Source organism: Eptatretus burgeri, chromosome 15 (genome assembly GCF_056783735.1).
Source record: "Eptatretus burgeri isolate ZD-2024b chromosome 15, Ebu_testis_v1, whole genome shotgun sequence".
Lineage (NCBI taxonomy): Eukaryota > Metazoa > Chordata > Myxini > Myxiniformes > Myxinidae > Eptatretus > Eptatretus burgeri.
The window spans coordinates 43,312,341-43,326,863 of NC_140975.1; the positions used below are offsets into that span (position 1 = coordinate 43,312,341).

Below are 14,523 nucleotides of genomic sequence, written 5' to 3' on the forward strand. Positions count from 1 at the left end.
TGTCACAATGTGATGTTGGTCGAGCTGTCACAATGTGATGTTGATCGAGCTGTCACGATGTGATGTTGGTCGAGCTGTCACGATGTGATGTTGGTAGAGCTGTCACGATGTGATCTTTATCGAGCTGTCACGATGTGATGTTGGTAGAGCTGTCACAATGTGATGTTGATCGAGCTGTCACAATGTGATGTTGGTCGAGCTGTTACACGATGTGATGTTGGTCGAGCTGTCACGATGTGATGTTGGTCGAGCTGTCACGATGTGATGTTGGTAGAGCTGTCACGATGTGATGTTGGTAGAGCTGTCACAATGTGATGTTGGTCGAGCTGTCACGATGTGATCTTGATCGAGCTGTCACGATGTGATGTTGGTCGAGCTGTCACAATGTGATGTTGATCGAGCTGTCACAATGTGATGTTGGTCGAGCTGTCACGATGTGATGATGGTCGAGCTGTCACGATGTGATGTTGGTCGAGCTGTCACGATGTGATCTTGATCGAGCTGTCACGATGTGATGTTGGTCGAGCTGTCACGATGTGATGTTGATCGAGCTGTCACGATGTGATGTTGATAGAGCTGTCACAATGTGATGTTGATAGAGCTGTCACGATGTGATGTTGGTCGAGCTGTCACGATGTGATCTTGATCGAGCTGTCACAATGTGATGTTGGTAGAGCTGTCACGATGTGATGTTGGTCGAGCTGTCACGATGTGATGTTGGTCGAGCTGTCACGATGTGATGTTGGTCGAGCTGTCACGATGTGATGTTGATCGAGCTGTCACGATGTGATGTTGATCGAGCTGTCACGATGTGATGTTGGTCGAGCTGTCACGATGTGATGTTGGTCGAGCTGTCACGATGTGATGTTGGTAGAGCTGTCATGATGTGATGTTGATCGAGCTGTCACGATGTGATGTTGGTCGAGCTGTCACGATGTGATATTGGTAGAGCTGTCACGATGTGATGTTGATAGAGCTGTCACGATGTGATGTTGGTAGAGCTGTCACAATGTGATGTTGGTCGAGCTGTCACGATGTGATGTTGATAGAGCTGTCACGATGTGATGTTGATAGAGCTGTCACGATGTGATATTGGTAGAGCTGTCACGATGTGATGTTGGTAGAGCTGTCACGATGTGATGTTGATAGAGCTGTCACGATGTGATGTTGGTCGAGCTGTCACGATGTGATGTTGGTCGAGCTGTCACGATGTGATGTTGGTCGAGCTGTCACGATGTGATGTTGGTCGAGCTGTCACGATTTGATGTTGGTCGAGCTGTCACGATGTGATGTTGGTCGAGCTGTCACGATGTGATCTTGATCGAGCTGTCACGATGTGATCTTGATCGAGCTGTCACGATGTGATGTTGATAGAGCTGTCACGATGTGATGTTGGTAGAGCTGTCACGATGTGACGTTGGTAGAGCTGTCACGATGTGACGTTGGTAGAGCTGTCACGATGTGATCTTGATCGAGCTGTCACGATGTGATCTTGATCGAGCTGTCACAATGTGATCTTGATCGAGCTGTCACAATGTGATCTTGATCGAGCTGTCACGATGTGATCTTGATCGAGCTGTCACGATGTGATGTTGGTCGAGCTGTCACAATGTGATGTTGGTCGAGCTGTCACGATGTGATGTTGGTAGAGCTGTCACGATGTGATCTTGATCGAGCTGTCACGATGTGATGTTGGTAGAGCTGTCACAATGTGATGTTGGTCGAGCTGTCACGATGTGATCTTGATCGAGCTGTCACGATGTGATGTTGGTAGAGCTGTCACAATGTGATGTTGGTCGAGCTGTCACAATGTGATGTTGATCGAGCTGTCACGATGTGATGTTGGTCGAGCTGTCACAATGTGATGTTGGTCGAGCTGTCACGATGTGATGTTGGTAGAGCTGTCACGATGTGATGTTGGTAGAGCTGTCACAATGTGATGTTGATCGAGCTGTCACAATGTGATGTTGGTCGAGCTGTTACACGATGTGATGTTGGTCGAGCTGTCACGATGTGATGTTGGTCGAGCTGTCACGATGTGATGTTGGTAGAGCTGTCACAATGTGATGTTGATCGAGCTGTCACAATGTGATGTTGATCGAGCTGTCACGATGTGATCTTGATCGAGCTGTCACGATGTGATCTTGATCGAGCTGTCACGATGTGATCTTGATCGAGCTGTCACGATGTGATGTTGGTCGAGCTGTCACGATGTGATGTTGGTAGAGCTGTCACGATGTGATGTTGGTCGAGCTGTCACGATGTGATGTTGGTCGAGCTGTCACGATGTGATGTTGATCGAGCTGTCACGATGTGATGTTGGTCGAGCTGTCACGATGTGATGTTGGTCGAGCTGTCACGATGTGATGTTGGTAGCGCTGTCACGATGTGATGTTGGTAGAGCTGTCACGATGTGATGTAGGTAGAGCTGTCACGATGTGATGTTGGTAGAGCTGTCACAATGTGATGTTGATCGAGCTGTCACGATGTGATGTTGATCGAGCTGTCACGATGTGATCTTGATCGAGCTGTCACGATGTGATCTTGATCGAGCTGTCACGATGTGATCTTGATCGAGCTGTCACGATGTGATCTTGATCGAGCTGTCACGATGTGATGTTGGTAGAGCTGTCACGATGTGATCTTGATCGAGCTGTCACAATGTGATGTTGGTAGAGCTGTCACGATGTGATCTTGATCGAGCTGTCACGATGTGATGTTGATAGAGCTGTCACGATGTGATGTTGATAGAGCTGTCACGATGTGATGTTAGTAGAGCTGTCACGATGTGATATTGGTAGAGCTGTCACGATGTGATGTTGATAGAGCTGTCACGATGTGATGTTGGTAGAGCTGTCACGATGTGATGTTGGTCGAGCTGTCACGATGTGATGTTGATCGAGCTGTCACGATGTGATGTTGGTAGAGCTGTCACGATGTGATGTTGGTAGAGCTACACGATGTGATGTTGGTCGAGCTGTCACGATGTGATCTTGATCGAGCTGTCACAATGTGATGTTGGTAGAGCTGTCACGATGTGATGTTGGTCGAGCTGTCACGATGTGATGTTGGTCGAGCTGTCACGATGTGATGTTGGTCGAGCTGTCACGATGTGATGTTGATCGAGCTGTCACGATGTGATGTTGATCGAGCTGTCACGATGTGATGTTGGTCGAGCTGTCACGATGTGATGTTGGTCGAGCTGTCACGATGTGATGTTGGTAGAGCTGTCACGATGTGATGTTGATCGAGCTGTCACGATGTGATGTTGATCGAGCTGTCACGATGTGATGTTGGTCGAGCTGTCACGATGTGATGTTGGTAGAGCTGTCACGATGTGATGTTGGTAGAGCTGTCACGATGTGATGTAGGTAGAGCTACACGATGTGATGTTGATCGAGCTGTCACGATGTGATGTTGGTAGAGCTGTCACAATGTGATGTTGATCGAGCTGTCACGATGTGATGTTGATCGAGCTGTCACGATGTGATCTTGATCGAGCTGTCACGATGTGATCTTGATCGAGCTGTCACGATGTGATGTTGGTCGAGCTGTCACGATGTGATGTTGGTAGAGCTGTCACGATGTGATGTTGGTCGAGCTGTCACGATGTGATGTTGGTCGAGCTGTCACGATGTGATGTTGATCGAGCTGTCACGATGTGATGTTGGTCGAGCTGTCACGATGTGATGTTGGTAGAGCTGTCACGATGTGATGTTGGTAGAGCTGTCACGATGTGATGTTGGTAGAGCTGTCACGATGTGATGTTGGTAGAGCTGTCACGATGTGATGTAGGTAGAGCTCCACGATGTGATGTTGATCGAGCTGTCACGATGTGATGTTGGTAGAGCTGTCACGATGTGATGTTGATCGAGCTGTCACGATGTGATGTTGATCGAGCTGTCACGATGTGATCTTGATCGAGCTGTCACGATGTGATCTTGATCGAGCTGTCACGATGTGATCTTGATCGAGCTGTCACGATGTGATCTTGATCGAGCTGTCACGATGTGATGTTGGTCGAGCTGTCACGATGTGATCTTGATCGAGCTGTCACGATGTGATGTTGATAGAGCTGTCACGATGTGATGTTGGTAGAGCTGTCACGATGTGATATTGGTAGAGCTGTCACGATGTGATATTGATAGAGCTGTCACGATGTGATGTTGGTAGAGCTGTCACGATGTGATGTTGGTAGAGCTGTCACGATATGATGTTGATAGAGCTGTCACGATGTGATGTTGGTCGAGCTGTCACGATGTGATGTTGGTCGAGCTGTCACGATGTGATGTTGGTCGAGCTGTCACGATGTGATGTTGGTCGAGCTGTCACGATGTGATGTTGGTCGAGCTGTCACGATGTGATGTTGGTCGAGCTGTCACGATGTGATGTTGGTCGAGCTGTCACGATGTGATGTAGGTCGAGCTGTCACGATGTGATGTTGGTCGAGCTGTCACGATGTGATGTTGGTCGAGCTGTCACGATGTGATGTTGGTCGAGCTGTCACGATGTGATGTTGATCGAGCTGTCACGATGTGATGTTGATAGAGTTGTCACGATGTGATGTTGGTAGAGCTGTCACGATGTGATGTTGGTCGAGCTGTCACGATGTGATGTTGGTCGAGCTGTCACGATGTGATGTTGGTCGAGCTGTCACGATGTGATGTTGGTCGAGCTGTCACGATGTGATGTTGATCGAGCTGTCACAATGTGATGTTGGTAGAGTTGTCACGATGTGATCTTGATCGAGCTGTCACGATGTGATGTTGGTAGAGCTGTCACAATGTGATGTTGGTCGAGCTGTCACGATGTGATCTTGATCGAGCTGTCACGATGTGATGTTGGTAGAGCTGTCACGATGTGATCTTGATCGAGCTGTCACGATGTGATGTTGGTAGAGCTGTCACGATGTGATGTTGATAGAGCTGTCACGATGTGATGTTGGTCGAGCTGTCACGATGTGATGTTGGTCGAGCTGTCACGATGTGATGTTGGTAGAGCTGTCACGATGTGATGTTGGTAGAGCTGTCACAATGTGATGTTGGTCGAGCTGTCACGATGTGATCTTGATCGAGCTGTCACGATGTGATGTTGGTAGAGCTGTCACGATGTGATCTTGATCGAGCTGTCACGATGTGATGTTGGTAGAGCTGTCACGATGTGATGTTGATAGAGCTGTCACGATGTGATGTTGGTCGAGCTGTCACGATGTGATGTTGGTCGAGCTGTCACGATGTGATGTTGGTCGAGCTGTCACGATGTGATGTTGGTAGAGCTGTCACGATGTGATGTTGGTAGAGCTGTCACAATGTGATGTTGGTCGAGCTGTCACGATGTGATCTTGATCGAGCTGTCACGATGTGATGTTGGTCGAGCTGTCACAATGTGATGTTGATCGAGCTGTCACAATGTGATGTTGGTCGAGCTGTCACAATGTGATGTTGGTCGAGCTGTCACGATGTGATGTTGGCAGAGCTGTCACGATGTGATCTTGATCGAGCTGTCACGATGTGATGTTGGTAGAGCTGTCACGATGTGATGTTGGTCGAGCTGTCACGATGTGATCTTGATCGAGCTGTCACGATGTGATGTTGATAGAGCTGTCACGATGTGATGTTGGTAGAGCTGTCACGATGTGATGTTGGTCGAGCTGTCACGATGTGATGTTGGTCGAGCTGTCACGATGTGATGTTGGTCGAGCTGTCACGATGTGATGTTGGTCGAGCTGTCACGATGTGATGTTGGTAGAGCTGTCACGATGTGATGTTGGTAGAGCTGTCACGATGTGATCTTGATCGAGCTGTCACGATATGATGTTGATAGAGCTGTCACGATGTGATGTTGGTAGAGCTGTCACAATGTGATGTTGGTCGAGCTGTCACGATGTGATGTTGGTCGAGCTGTCACAATGTGATGTTGGTAGAGCTGTCACAATGTGATCTTGATCGAGCTGTCACGATGTGATGTTGGTAGAGCTGTCACGATGTGATGTTGGTAGAGCTGTCACGATGTGATGTTGGTCGAGCTGTCACGATGTGATGTTGGTCGAGCTGTCACGATGTGATGTTGGTCGAGCTGTCACGATGTGATGTTGGTCGAGCTGTCACGATGTGATGTTGGTCGAGCTGTCACGATGTGATGTTGGTCGAGCTGTCACGATGTGATGTTGGTCGAGCTGTCACGATGTGATGTTGGTCGAGCTGTCACGATGTGATGTTGGTCGAGCTGTCACGATGTGATGTTGGTCGAGCTGTCACGATGTGATGTTGGTCGAGCTGTCACGATGTGATGTTGGTCGAGCTGTCACGATGTGATGTTGGTCGAGCTGTCACGATGTGATGTTGATCGAGCTGTCACAATGTGATGTTGGTCGAGCTGTCACGATGTGATGTTGGTAGAGCTGTCACGATGTGATGTTGGTAGAGCTGTCACGATGTGATGTTGGTAGAGCTGTCACGATGTGATGTTGGTCGAGCTGTCACGATGTGATGTTGGTCGAGCTGTCACGATGTGATGTTGGTCGAGCTGTCACGATGTGATGTTGGTCGAGCTGTCACGATGTGATGTTGGTAGAGCTGTCACGATGTGATGTTGGTCGAGCTGTCACGATGTGATGTTGGTAGAGCTGTCACGATGTGATGTTGGTCGAGCTGTCACGATGTGATGTTGGTCGAGCTGTCATAATGTTATGTTGGTCGAGCTGTCACGATGTGATGTTGATCGAGCTGTCACGATGTGATCTTGATCGAGCTGTCACGATGTGATCTTGGTCGAGCTGTCACGATGTGATGTTGCCTTTTATTACCTTTCCTATATAAAAGGTGTTTTCCCTTTTCACAAACACATGTCCAAGACTGAAGATTTTAAAATTCTCCCTTGAATACTGCCTCCCTCCCTCACTCCTATGGGTGGTGGTGGTGCTGTTGTAGAATGATTTGAGAGATCTCTTGTTTTTCTAGGCTGGACACAGACAAGGTATTGGAGAGACCGAGGCAGGGTTCGATCACAGAGATCCAAAAAAGGGAAGTCCTCGCTGACGATGTGAGGTATGGTGCAGACTATTTGCTGTGCTGTCATGGTGGTGGGGTGGGAAGGAACATATGGCACTAAATCATGATGGTCTGCATCATCTGCCCTCTTCATTTGTAAAGGATAAAATTAAATGGAGCTTTTTGTCGCTATTTGCCAACATCGGAATCATTTAACGAGTTATTTAACGGTTCCCAATTGTTACCACCTTCTCGTGGGGTCGGCCAGGGAACATATTTAGCCCAAGGCTTTCCACACACCGAGTGGTCAGGCCTGATGTTTGACTGAGGGTGCCAGTGATAACTTGCCTTCTCCTTGTGAAATACATTACGTGTGGGACCTTTTACATCCACCTATGACCGATGCCGGTAAGAAAGGTCCTCCAGAGTAACGTCCTTGTGATGGATGGAGCAAACGTTTGGTGCCTCACCCTGTATGTAAACACCAGGGTGGCAGTTTAAAGCTGGGTCGAAATTCAAACCCTGGCTACACAGTGCAGAGGAGAGTGTATATACCTCAAAACTGTCCTGCCAGCTCTAACTTGTTACTCGGTAATTCATTTTTAGCTCGCCTGTTCGAAGAACAGCGCTATAGCGATACCCCCGGCGTGAGCGTGAGCGTGAAAATGTTAAAGTTTTTGGTGCAAGTTATTTCCTTTCTTATGTTTTAATCTACCACACTATTTTTTACTGATTACAATATACAAATACATATATTGCTTTAAAATTATTTGGATCAGACTTCACTGCAATGCTTTATTAAAAATACTATTAGACTAGTCTTTTAAAAACGAAAAATGTATAAACGGGCGAGCATTGGGTGGCTTTGACACCAACTCTCCGGTTAGCTCACCTGGAACGTAGTTCCTGAGAGCTGATGGGATGGTGCGTCATCCGTCCATCAGTCTGTCCATCCTTAAACACTTGCAACTTCTTCTCTGAAACAACACACACAATTCCAATGAAACTTGACCACAACCTTCATTACCCGTGACGTAGCAAAGTTTGGTCACGACATTAAAAATTATAATTGGTGCCATAACTGGTTCATTTTGCTGATTCCGTCCCACGTTGACTTCCTCCTCAGTATCATTATTCTCCCAGGTGAGCGCCCAGGGTTATTGCCTCTATTCTTCAATGATTCCATGTACGTCCAGATGTGATCAAATAGTTGAAGAAATCTTATATTTCCAAATGCATGGTACGAGAGAGTTCATAGAACACGATATCCCGCACGGTGTTCAAGTATACACAGGACGGTGTCGCCGTTCGCCGGGGTTATGTTCTTGAAAACGACCGTGAACCGCAAATCCACAAACTTAGGGGGTAATGGGTAAAATAGGGTTTGGGACTTCAACTTCAAAACTTGTCCAAACCATACCCTTAATTAACATGTTTGTTGTGTACTGTTTTTGTGCTTTTTGCTTTCATGAATAAATTATTTATTAAATGAACATAAAATAACGTTTATTTTATTGAGTTATTAAGGTCATCACACTTCGCTTCAACGATAACGATAAATTTGATGCAACAATGCGATGGTGACGATAAAGATGAGTTGATGGAGGTGGAGGGTCTGAGGGGGTCATTGTGTTGACAGCCCTTGTTAATTAGGTGAATAAATGTGGAAAGTAGTTTACCAACCCACGATTGTTTGAACGCATTGACCGTAGTCCACAAACCTTTCCTCAATAGATTCATCATGATAGAGCGAATCCATGAACGGCAAGGCCTCCTGTACTTAAATTTTAATAAAATAATGATTTTAAAGATCGTTGAAGAAAAAAATCCGGAAGTTTAGCACAACTGAAGCAGTCTTGTACACCAACCACCCTTGTACACTGCAATACGATAACGTTGAGTCACAGTTTAGGAGATGGAGGCATTATTGAATACCATCAAGCGCAGTGTCGATCAGCATTGTGTCGCCACATTGGTGGCCTCTTCTTCACCCCGATACATATGCGGCGCCCTCTTATGATGTATAGCATGGTTCTTTGAAGTATTATGAAGGCAATTTGTGTTCTACAGTCTGCAAGTTATATAATTCGATTTAAATGGAAGATTAAAGAGGTTTAAAGTCGTGTAAATAAATTAATTTTGGGTTTTACCACCATTTTCCCCAGTGTTTTTTACATCACGTTATGTAACACGTTAAATTAGTTCTTCGTGCCTGTTGTATGTGTCCATTATGATGTCCGTAAAAGCAGTTAGTTTCCTGTTTGGAATGAACGATTTTCAATTTTGTTTGATACCAGGCAGGCAGATAGGATGTAAATATGATCTCACTCCTCTCTGTGCATGCATGATCGGTTCAAATTCGGAGTCAAAGTACTGTAAAACGGCAAACTCGTCTTCTCATTCATGTTCAAAATATAATATTCAATCTAAATAAGCTGTTCCTCGATCATAAACTGATCGGACAGACATGAACCAATTACTTAACCCCGCTTTTCGTTTCTCGTACGCGGGGTAAATATGGTCATGCAGATTTACAGCTATCTGTTTGTGTTGGAACAGGGAGTTTGATGTAGATAGTACAACTCAAAAACGTACAGCAGGTAAAATAAGAAAAGCACACACAGGTATGCAATTGTAATAACCTGTCCTGTTTACAATCGATTGAGGATACAAACCGTAGGTTTATTGAAGTTAATTTGTTCTTTGCTCGACCTTTGCCAAAACAGATTGGTTTGACAGTTCAGACTTTAGAGCAATTGTAAATGAGAAGAGTTTAACAAGTCGGTGAGGAAGGACACCAGTATCTGGTATAATACAGCTACGAAGGGAAGACGTGCATGCATACTCATACAGACGTCCATACACGTACTACCTTCACGACTGGTTGGAGATGTATCCGTCTGATGATGAGGATGATGATTATTGTGTCTAAATGTATCGATTATAATGATTCAGCTGAAGGGGATGTTTTATTGTTGGTGGTGGTCATGGGGGTAATGGCTTGTACAATCGTGGTTGCAGTATTGGTTTGGTGGCTGGAGACCTGCCAAGCGATGTCGAGGAAGAGTTGCGTACCTTTGTGAGCCGCAGGGTCGCACGTGATGGTCTCTACAGAGGCATCGGCAGTGTTGTGTCATTAACGTTGGGGTAATTCTTTCTCTATATATTTACCATCTCCCCCATCACCTTTATTTAAAATAATAATAATAATAATAATAATAATAATAATAATAATAATAAAATCTTAACTTGCACTTGAAATTTAGCAAATAACTAAAAATATGACGATAATAAATAACCAATGTGCCTGGTGCCAGCAGGAAAAGCAAAATGACAAGGGGAAGAAATAAAAATCAAATGAAATGAGAGGATTGAAAGAACAAAAATAATGATAATTCAGGCCGAAGAGGATGCTTCTGAGAGCGGGTGGCACATTGAAGGAGAGACAAATGATTTCAGCCACAGCTACTTGTAGAACCACTATGCCAGATGATGAGCCTTAAGCATAGTGTAAGAGCTATAGTAGTGTTGGCAGAGAGCGTAAGGTGGTGCAGTGTCTCAGGCAGAAGAGTCTTGAAGACGTTCAAGGCCCGTTGAACCATGACGGTGGTGGTGCCGTCTCATAGAACCTGTGCAGGAGACCCGGAGGAACAAACGGCACATGGCTTGGTACAGTGGGTGCAGACCAGCGAGCCTTGAGAGTGTCGACAGCTTGTAAAATGGTGCAGCCGAATCATAAACTCAGGAAGTGAAATGCCACCAAACATCAACCACCACTTTAAGTCACGGTTGCCAGATGAACCACACACAAATACTGGATGAGACGCCTCTCTCCTCAGTTGTTCAGTCTCTATTGTACCACTGAGACTCCTGTATTCGTCAGCTCTCTCGCTCTCTTTCTCAACTGCTCCCCTGCCAAGTGTCTCAAAATCGAAGTGATCACCAGCCAGTCCTCATGATCCACCCACGATTTGTATTTGAATCAGGCGAGTCGATTCGAGCAATTGTAAGTTTGAACCAGCCATAGCGGGCGGACACACAAATGCACATTCATATGTTCAGCCCATCTGTAGGTTGACAGTTAGTGCTGTTTGAGAGGGAATGTCCAACATAAACTGAAAACAGACGACAAAATAAAATACCACCTACTTGCCCTCTAATACTTACATTGCCTGACCCAATATACAATTACATCATGGAATTATCATAACAACTGTAATATTCATCATTTAACTAGCTCTATACAAGAAAAGCACAATTTTAATACAAAAAATATATTACTGTTAGATTACTTGATGTGAAGAATTCCAGGGTTGTGTGTTTGGCAGTGGAACTGAAGATGTAACTGCTTGCTACTGCTGCTTGTTGGACCAAGAAGAATCGAAAAACAAGAACGGACTGCCAGAAGAGATGTCAGGGAAAAAGGATATGGCCCCTGTGGAGGGAGATGGAGATGAACCAGAAAACTTTCAGCAAACGCGATGCATCGTGAGCACGGGTTATGTGGTCTGCTTCCTCGGTCAAACTGAGAAAACTCTCGAGCTATATCCTTTCAGGTATTTGTATGTTTGCACGACATTGGTAAGCATGAAGGGATCATTAAAAAGGTTGGAACGAAGAGAGTGTGTTGTACAACAGCAAGTACTTGATGTTAAATTTGAACTGTGATGTCATTAAAAGCCAACATGCCGTTGATAATTTCAGTAAAAAGGTCCTTAACCAACTTGCACATTCAGACAAGAGCTGGACAAGTATTCAAAGGGAGTCTGGGCCTACTTGGACAAAGAGGTACGAGTATTTCAGTATACGTTGGATAAAGTTGAGGAAAGATTTATAAATTTGCCCAATCCCTTCTCTTCCCTCACCAGATTGTTTCGCTAAAATGGTGGCAACATACAAGGGTGCTTCAAATTGACGTGGACTATCGTTTAGAAAAGGAAGAGGAATGTGTATAAAGATTAATTTTTGAGATGTGACCGGGATTAGCGATTGCGCTACGGGTGATCGTCGTAGGCCAGCCAAGTGGTAAAGGAGGCCCACATGGAGATTGAATTGAAAGGAACCGAGACTAAAACGACGATGACGATGTATAATTCGAATGCCCCTCCATCATTTGGCTTCACACACTCATTCAAAGAGCGTGCTTATTCAATATAACTTTGCGGGAGGACGATTCGTGAACCAACATTAGCCGTGCAATAATTTGAATAAGCAGGTTTAATAAAGAATAAATCGAAATGGGGGAGGAGGGGGGGGGTCTCGCTTGCTTCAATACGACTGCACGTGACTTCCATCACTTCACTGACGGGTTCAATCAAAAGACAGCATGTTTTACTTCACAAACATGATGCACATCCATCTGTGAGTGTTAATCGGGATGTAAAATGAAGTAAAACATGCAAAAAAAGGATCTTTAATAACACGTAGTTATTGTTATCATGGTTGTTGGTTCTGTTTGTGCTCTCCTCCCATGTTTTCGTAAAGGGTTTTTACTGTCGTAGAAAAATAAACTTTACACACAAATACTTGAGAGGATAGAAAGACAGGAAGAGGGGAGAACGAAACGAAGATGGGTGGACGTAATGCTGATGGGTATGGTACCATGTTCTCTTGGAGGGTGCCCAGGATGTAGCTCATGTGGTTTGTGAGCTGCAGGCTCCTAGCTAAATGTTCCTTCAGGGTGTTAGAGTTGGTTTACGACACGACTTTCCCAGCTCTGGGTCAATGATGTGGCTCTTAGCTCTGCAGCCAAGTTCTCCTCTGCAGCTTTCGAATGACCATCTCTCTCCCTCTGCCACTGTTGATCTTGCGGCACCATTCCATTCCCCCGTCCTGAAAACTCCAATCATTTCATTGGCTCAGACGGCACAAAAATACCAATCAGCACGTCACGCAGACGACATCACGCTTGGTCACTATCGTCTTAGACAAACCCATCAACCCCCTTCTGGTGAAACTACCTAAATCTACGATCACTGCTCACCTCCACTAATTCGCTCCTCTCTTTTTTTTTTTCCTGCCTGTGAAACCAACTTCCACATTCTCTTCAATCTCACTCTTCCCTCCAGGTCTATCAAGACAGCTGTTCACCACCATCTCAGATTGTTCCCAATCCAAAACCATGATCTTTTCTACCCTCATTAACCCACCCTGCCCAAATCCCTCCTTCCAAATTTCCAGTTTTTCTCCTGAGAGTTCCCTTCTCTATCCCTGTTGTCCACCCCGTGCATCCTCTCCTGCCCCAATTCCTCTCCACACCCATTGATTGTCTGCCTCCCTCTATCTTGGCCTTTAACTGCTGTTGGTTCCCCCCCCCCTCTCTGCTATTCCTTTTGTCCTGTTGTGTCCTGATCCATTCTATGTATGAGTATGAGCCCTGACTGTCTCCAAAAAAGAAAAACGAGCTTAATTCAAAGTAAACGAAAGTCCTCATAAAATTTGAACCACCCTCTTACAAAAGCTCATGATCTGGATATTTCTGGCACAAATAAAGTGATACAGCCATGTATGTATTTGTTCCACATGTCAGGCAGATTTATCGAACAAAGAACTCGTCACTTACCTGGAGTCCTGGCTACCCAATGCCATCTTCTATTTACAAAGGGTCGTTGAGGCTGTGCGTGAAGATTCTGCCTTTCTGTTGCATGCTGTAAGTCATCTTGATGCTTTGCTATCAAACGAATGCTACTACTGGCTTGGCCAACTGAATTATTTTCTTTCACCTAAGTTCATCCCAAATTTATCTCAGACAAGTGGAAACAAAACCACAAGTACCAAGAGTGTTGATGTTGACATTTCATCAAGTTTTATATATATATTTATATCCTGTATATATCAGGATTTATTTTAATCAAAACATGTGCACTAGTTAGCTGAAACTTGGTTATCTGGTTATCCTTTTGACCATGGTATTGGTATGGTGTGACAAAATGGGGTGTCGACAGGTCCTTTCTCTTACAATATCATCCCAATTTATTTCACTATTCTGCTGTAGGTTTGGCCTGTTTGGTGTTGCCATCTGAGCACTTAACTCATCATGCCGAGACCCACATACTTTATTTTCTCCATTCTTTAGCTAGACCACATGAAAAAGTAATCTTTATCCATCAACCCAATCGACAATTAAAAATAACCAGACTCAGTGGCATTGTGGTTAGCGTGTCCACTCTGAGTCGGTGAAGTTGGCAGTTTTATTCATCATTCACCATGTACAGTGTGTCGGTGCTGTCGAAGCATTTTCTTTCGAGGGGTTACAATCTTGAACAGGACACCCGAGCTATTAGTGTGCAGGAATTTTATAATTTGTTCAGGGAGTCAGTGATAGCTCACCTACTCTTTGTAAAGAACAGCGTAGGATCTTTAACATCCACCAACTAATCCTGGCGGACGGGATTCCCGTTTAACATCCATCCGAGGGACAGCACACACGATGAATCGCCCTGCATGTGAAAAACCGGGATTGCAATTTATAGCTTGGGCGGGATTCAAACCCAGGTTAGACAGCTTAGAGGCAAGTGTGCGTACCTCCAGGCCA

The 14,523-nt window shown here is 45.1% G+C and overlaps 1 protein-coding gene across 3 annotated transcripts in view; it reads left to right on the forward strand.

Moving 5' to 3' along the window:
• Positions 1-14,523, forward strand: part of C15H17orf75 (chromosome 15 C17orf75 homolog) — a 33,162-nt gene that overhangs the window by 6,899 nt on the left and 11,740 nt on the right. Inside the window, exons 2-6 of one of the 3 annotated variants that reach the window (XM_085858184.1) lie at positions 6,960-7,046; positions 10,011-10,136; positions 11,318-11,533; positions 11,720-11,777; positions 13,519-13,638. In XM_085858184.1, coding sequence (XP_085714310.1) covers positions 6,960-7,046; positions 10,011-10,136; positions 11,318-11,533; positions 11,720-11,777; positions 13,519-13,638 — 607 coding nt within the window. The remainder of the gene's footprint in view (positions 1-6,959; positions 7,047-10,010; positions 10,137-11,317; positions 11,534-11,719; positions 11,778-13,518; positions 13,639-14,523) is intronic. The other 2 variants (XM_085858186.1, XM_085858185.1) reach the window with 2 other exon arrangements.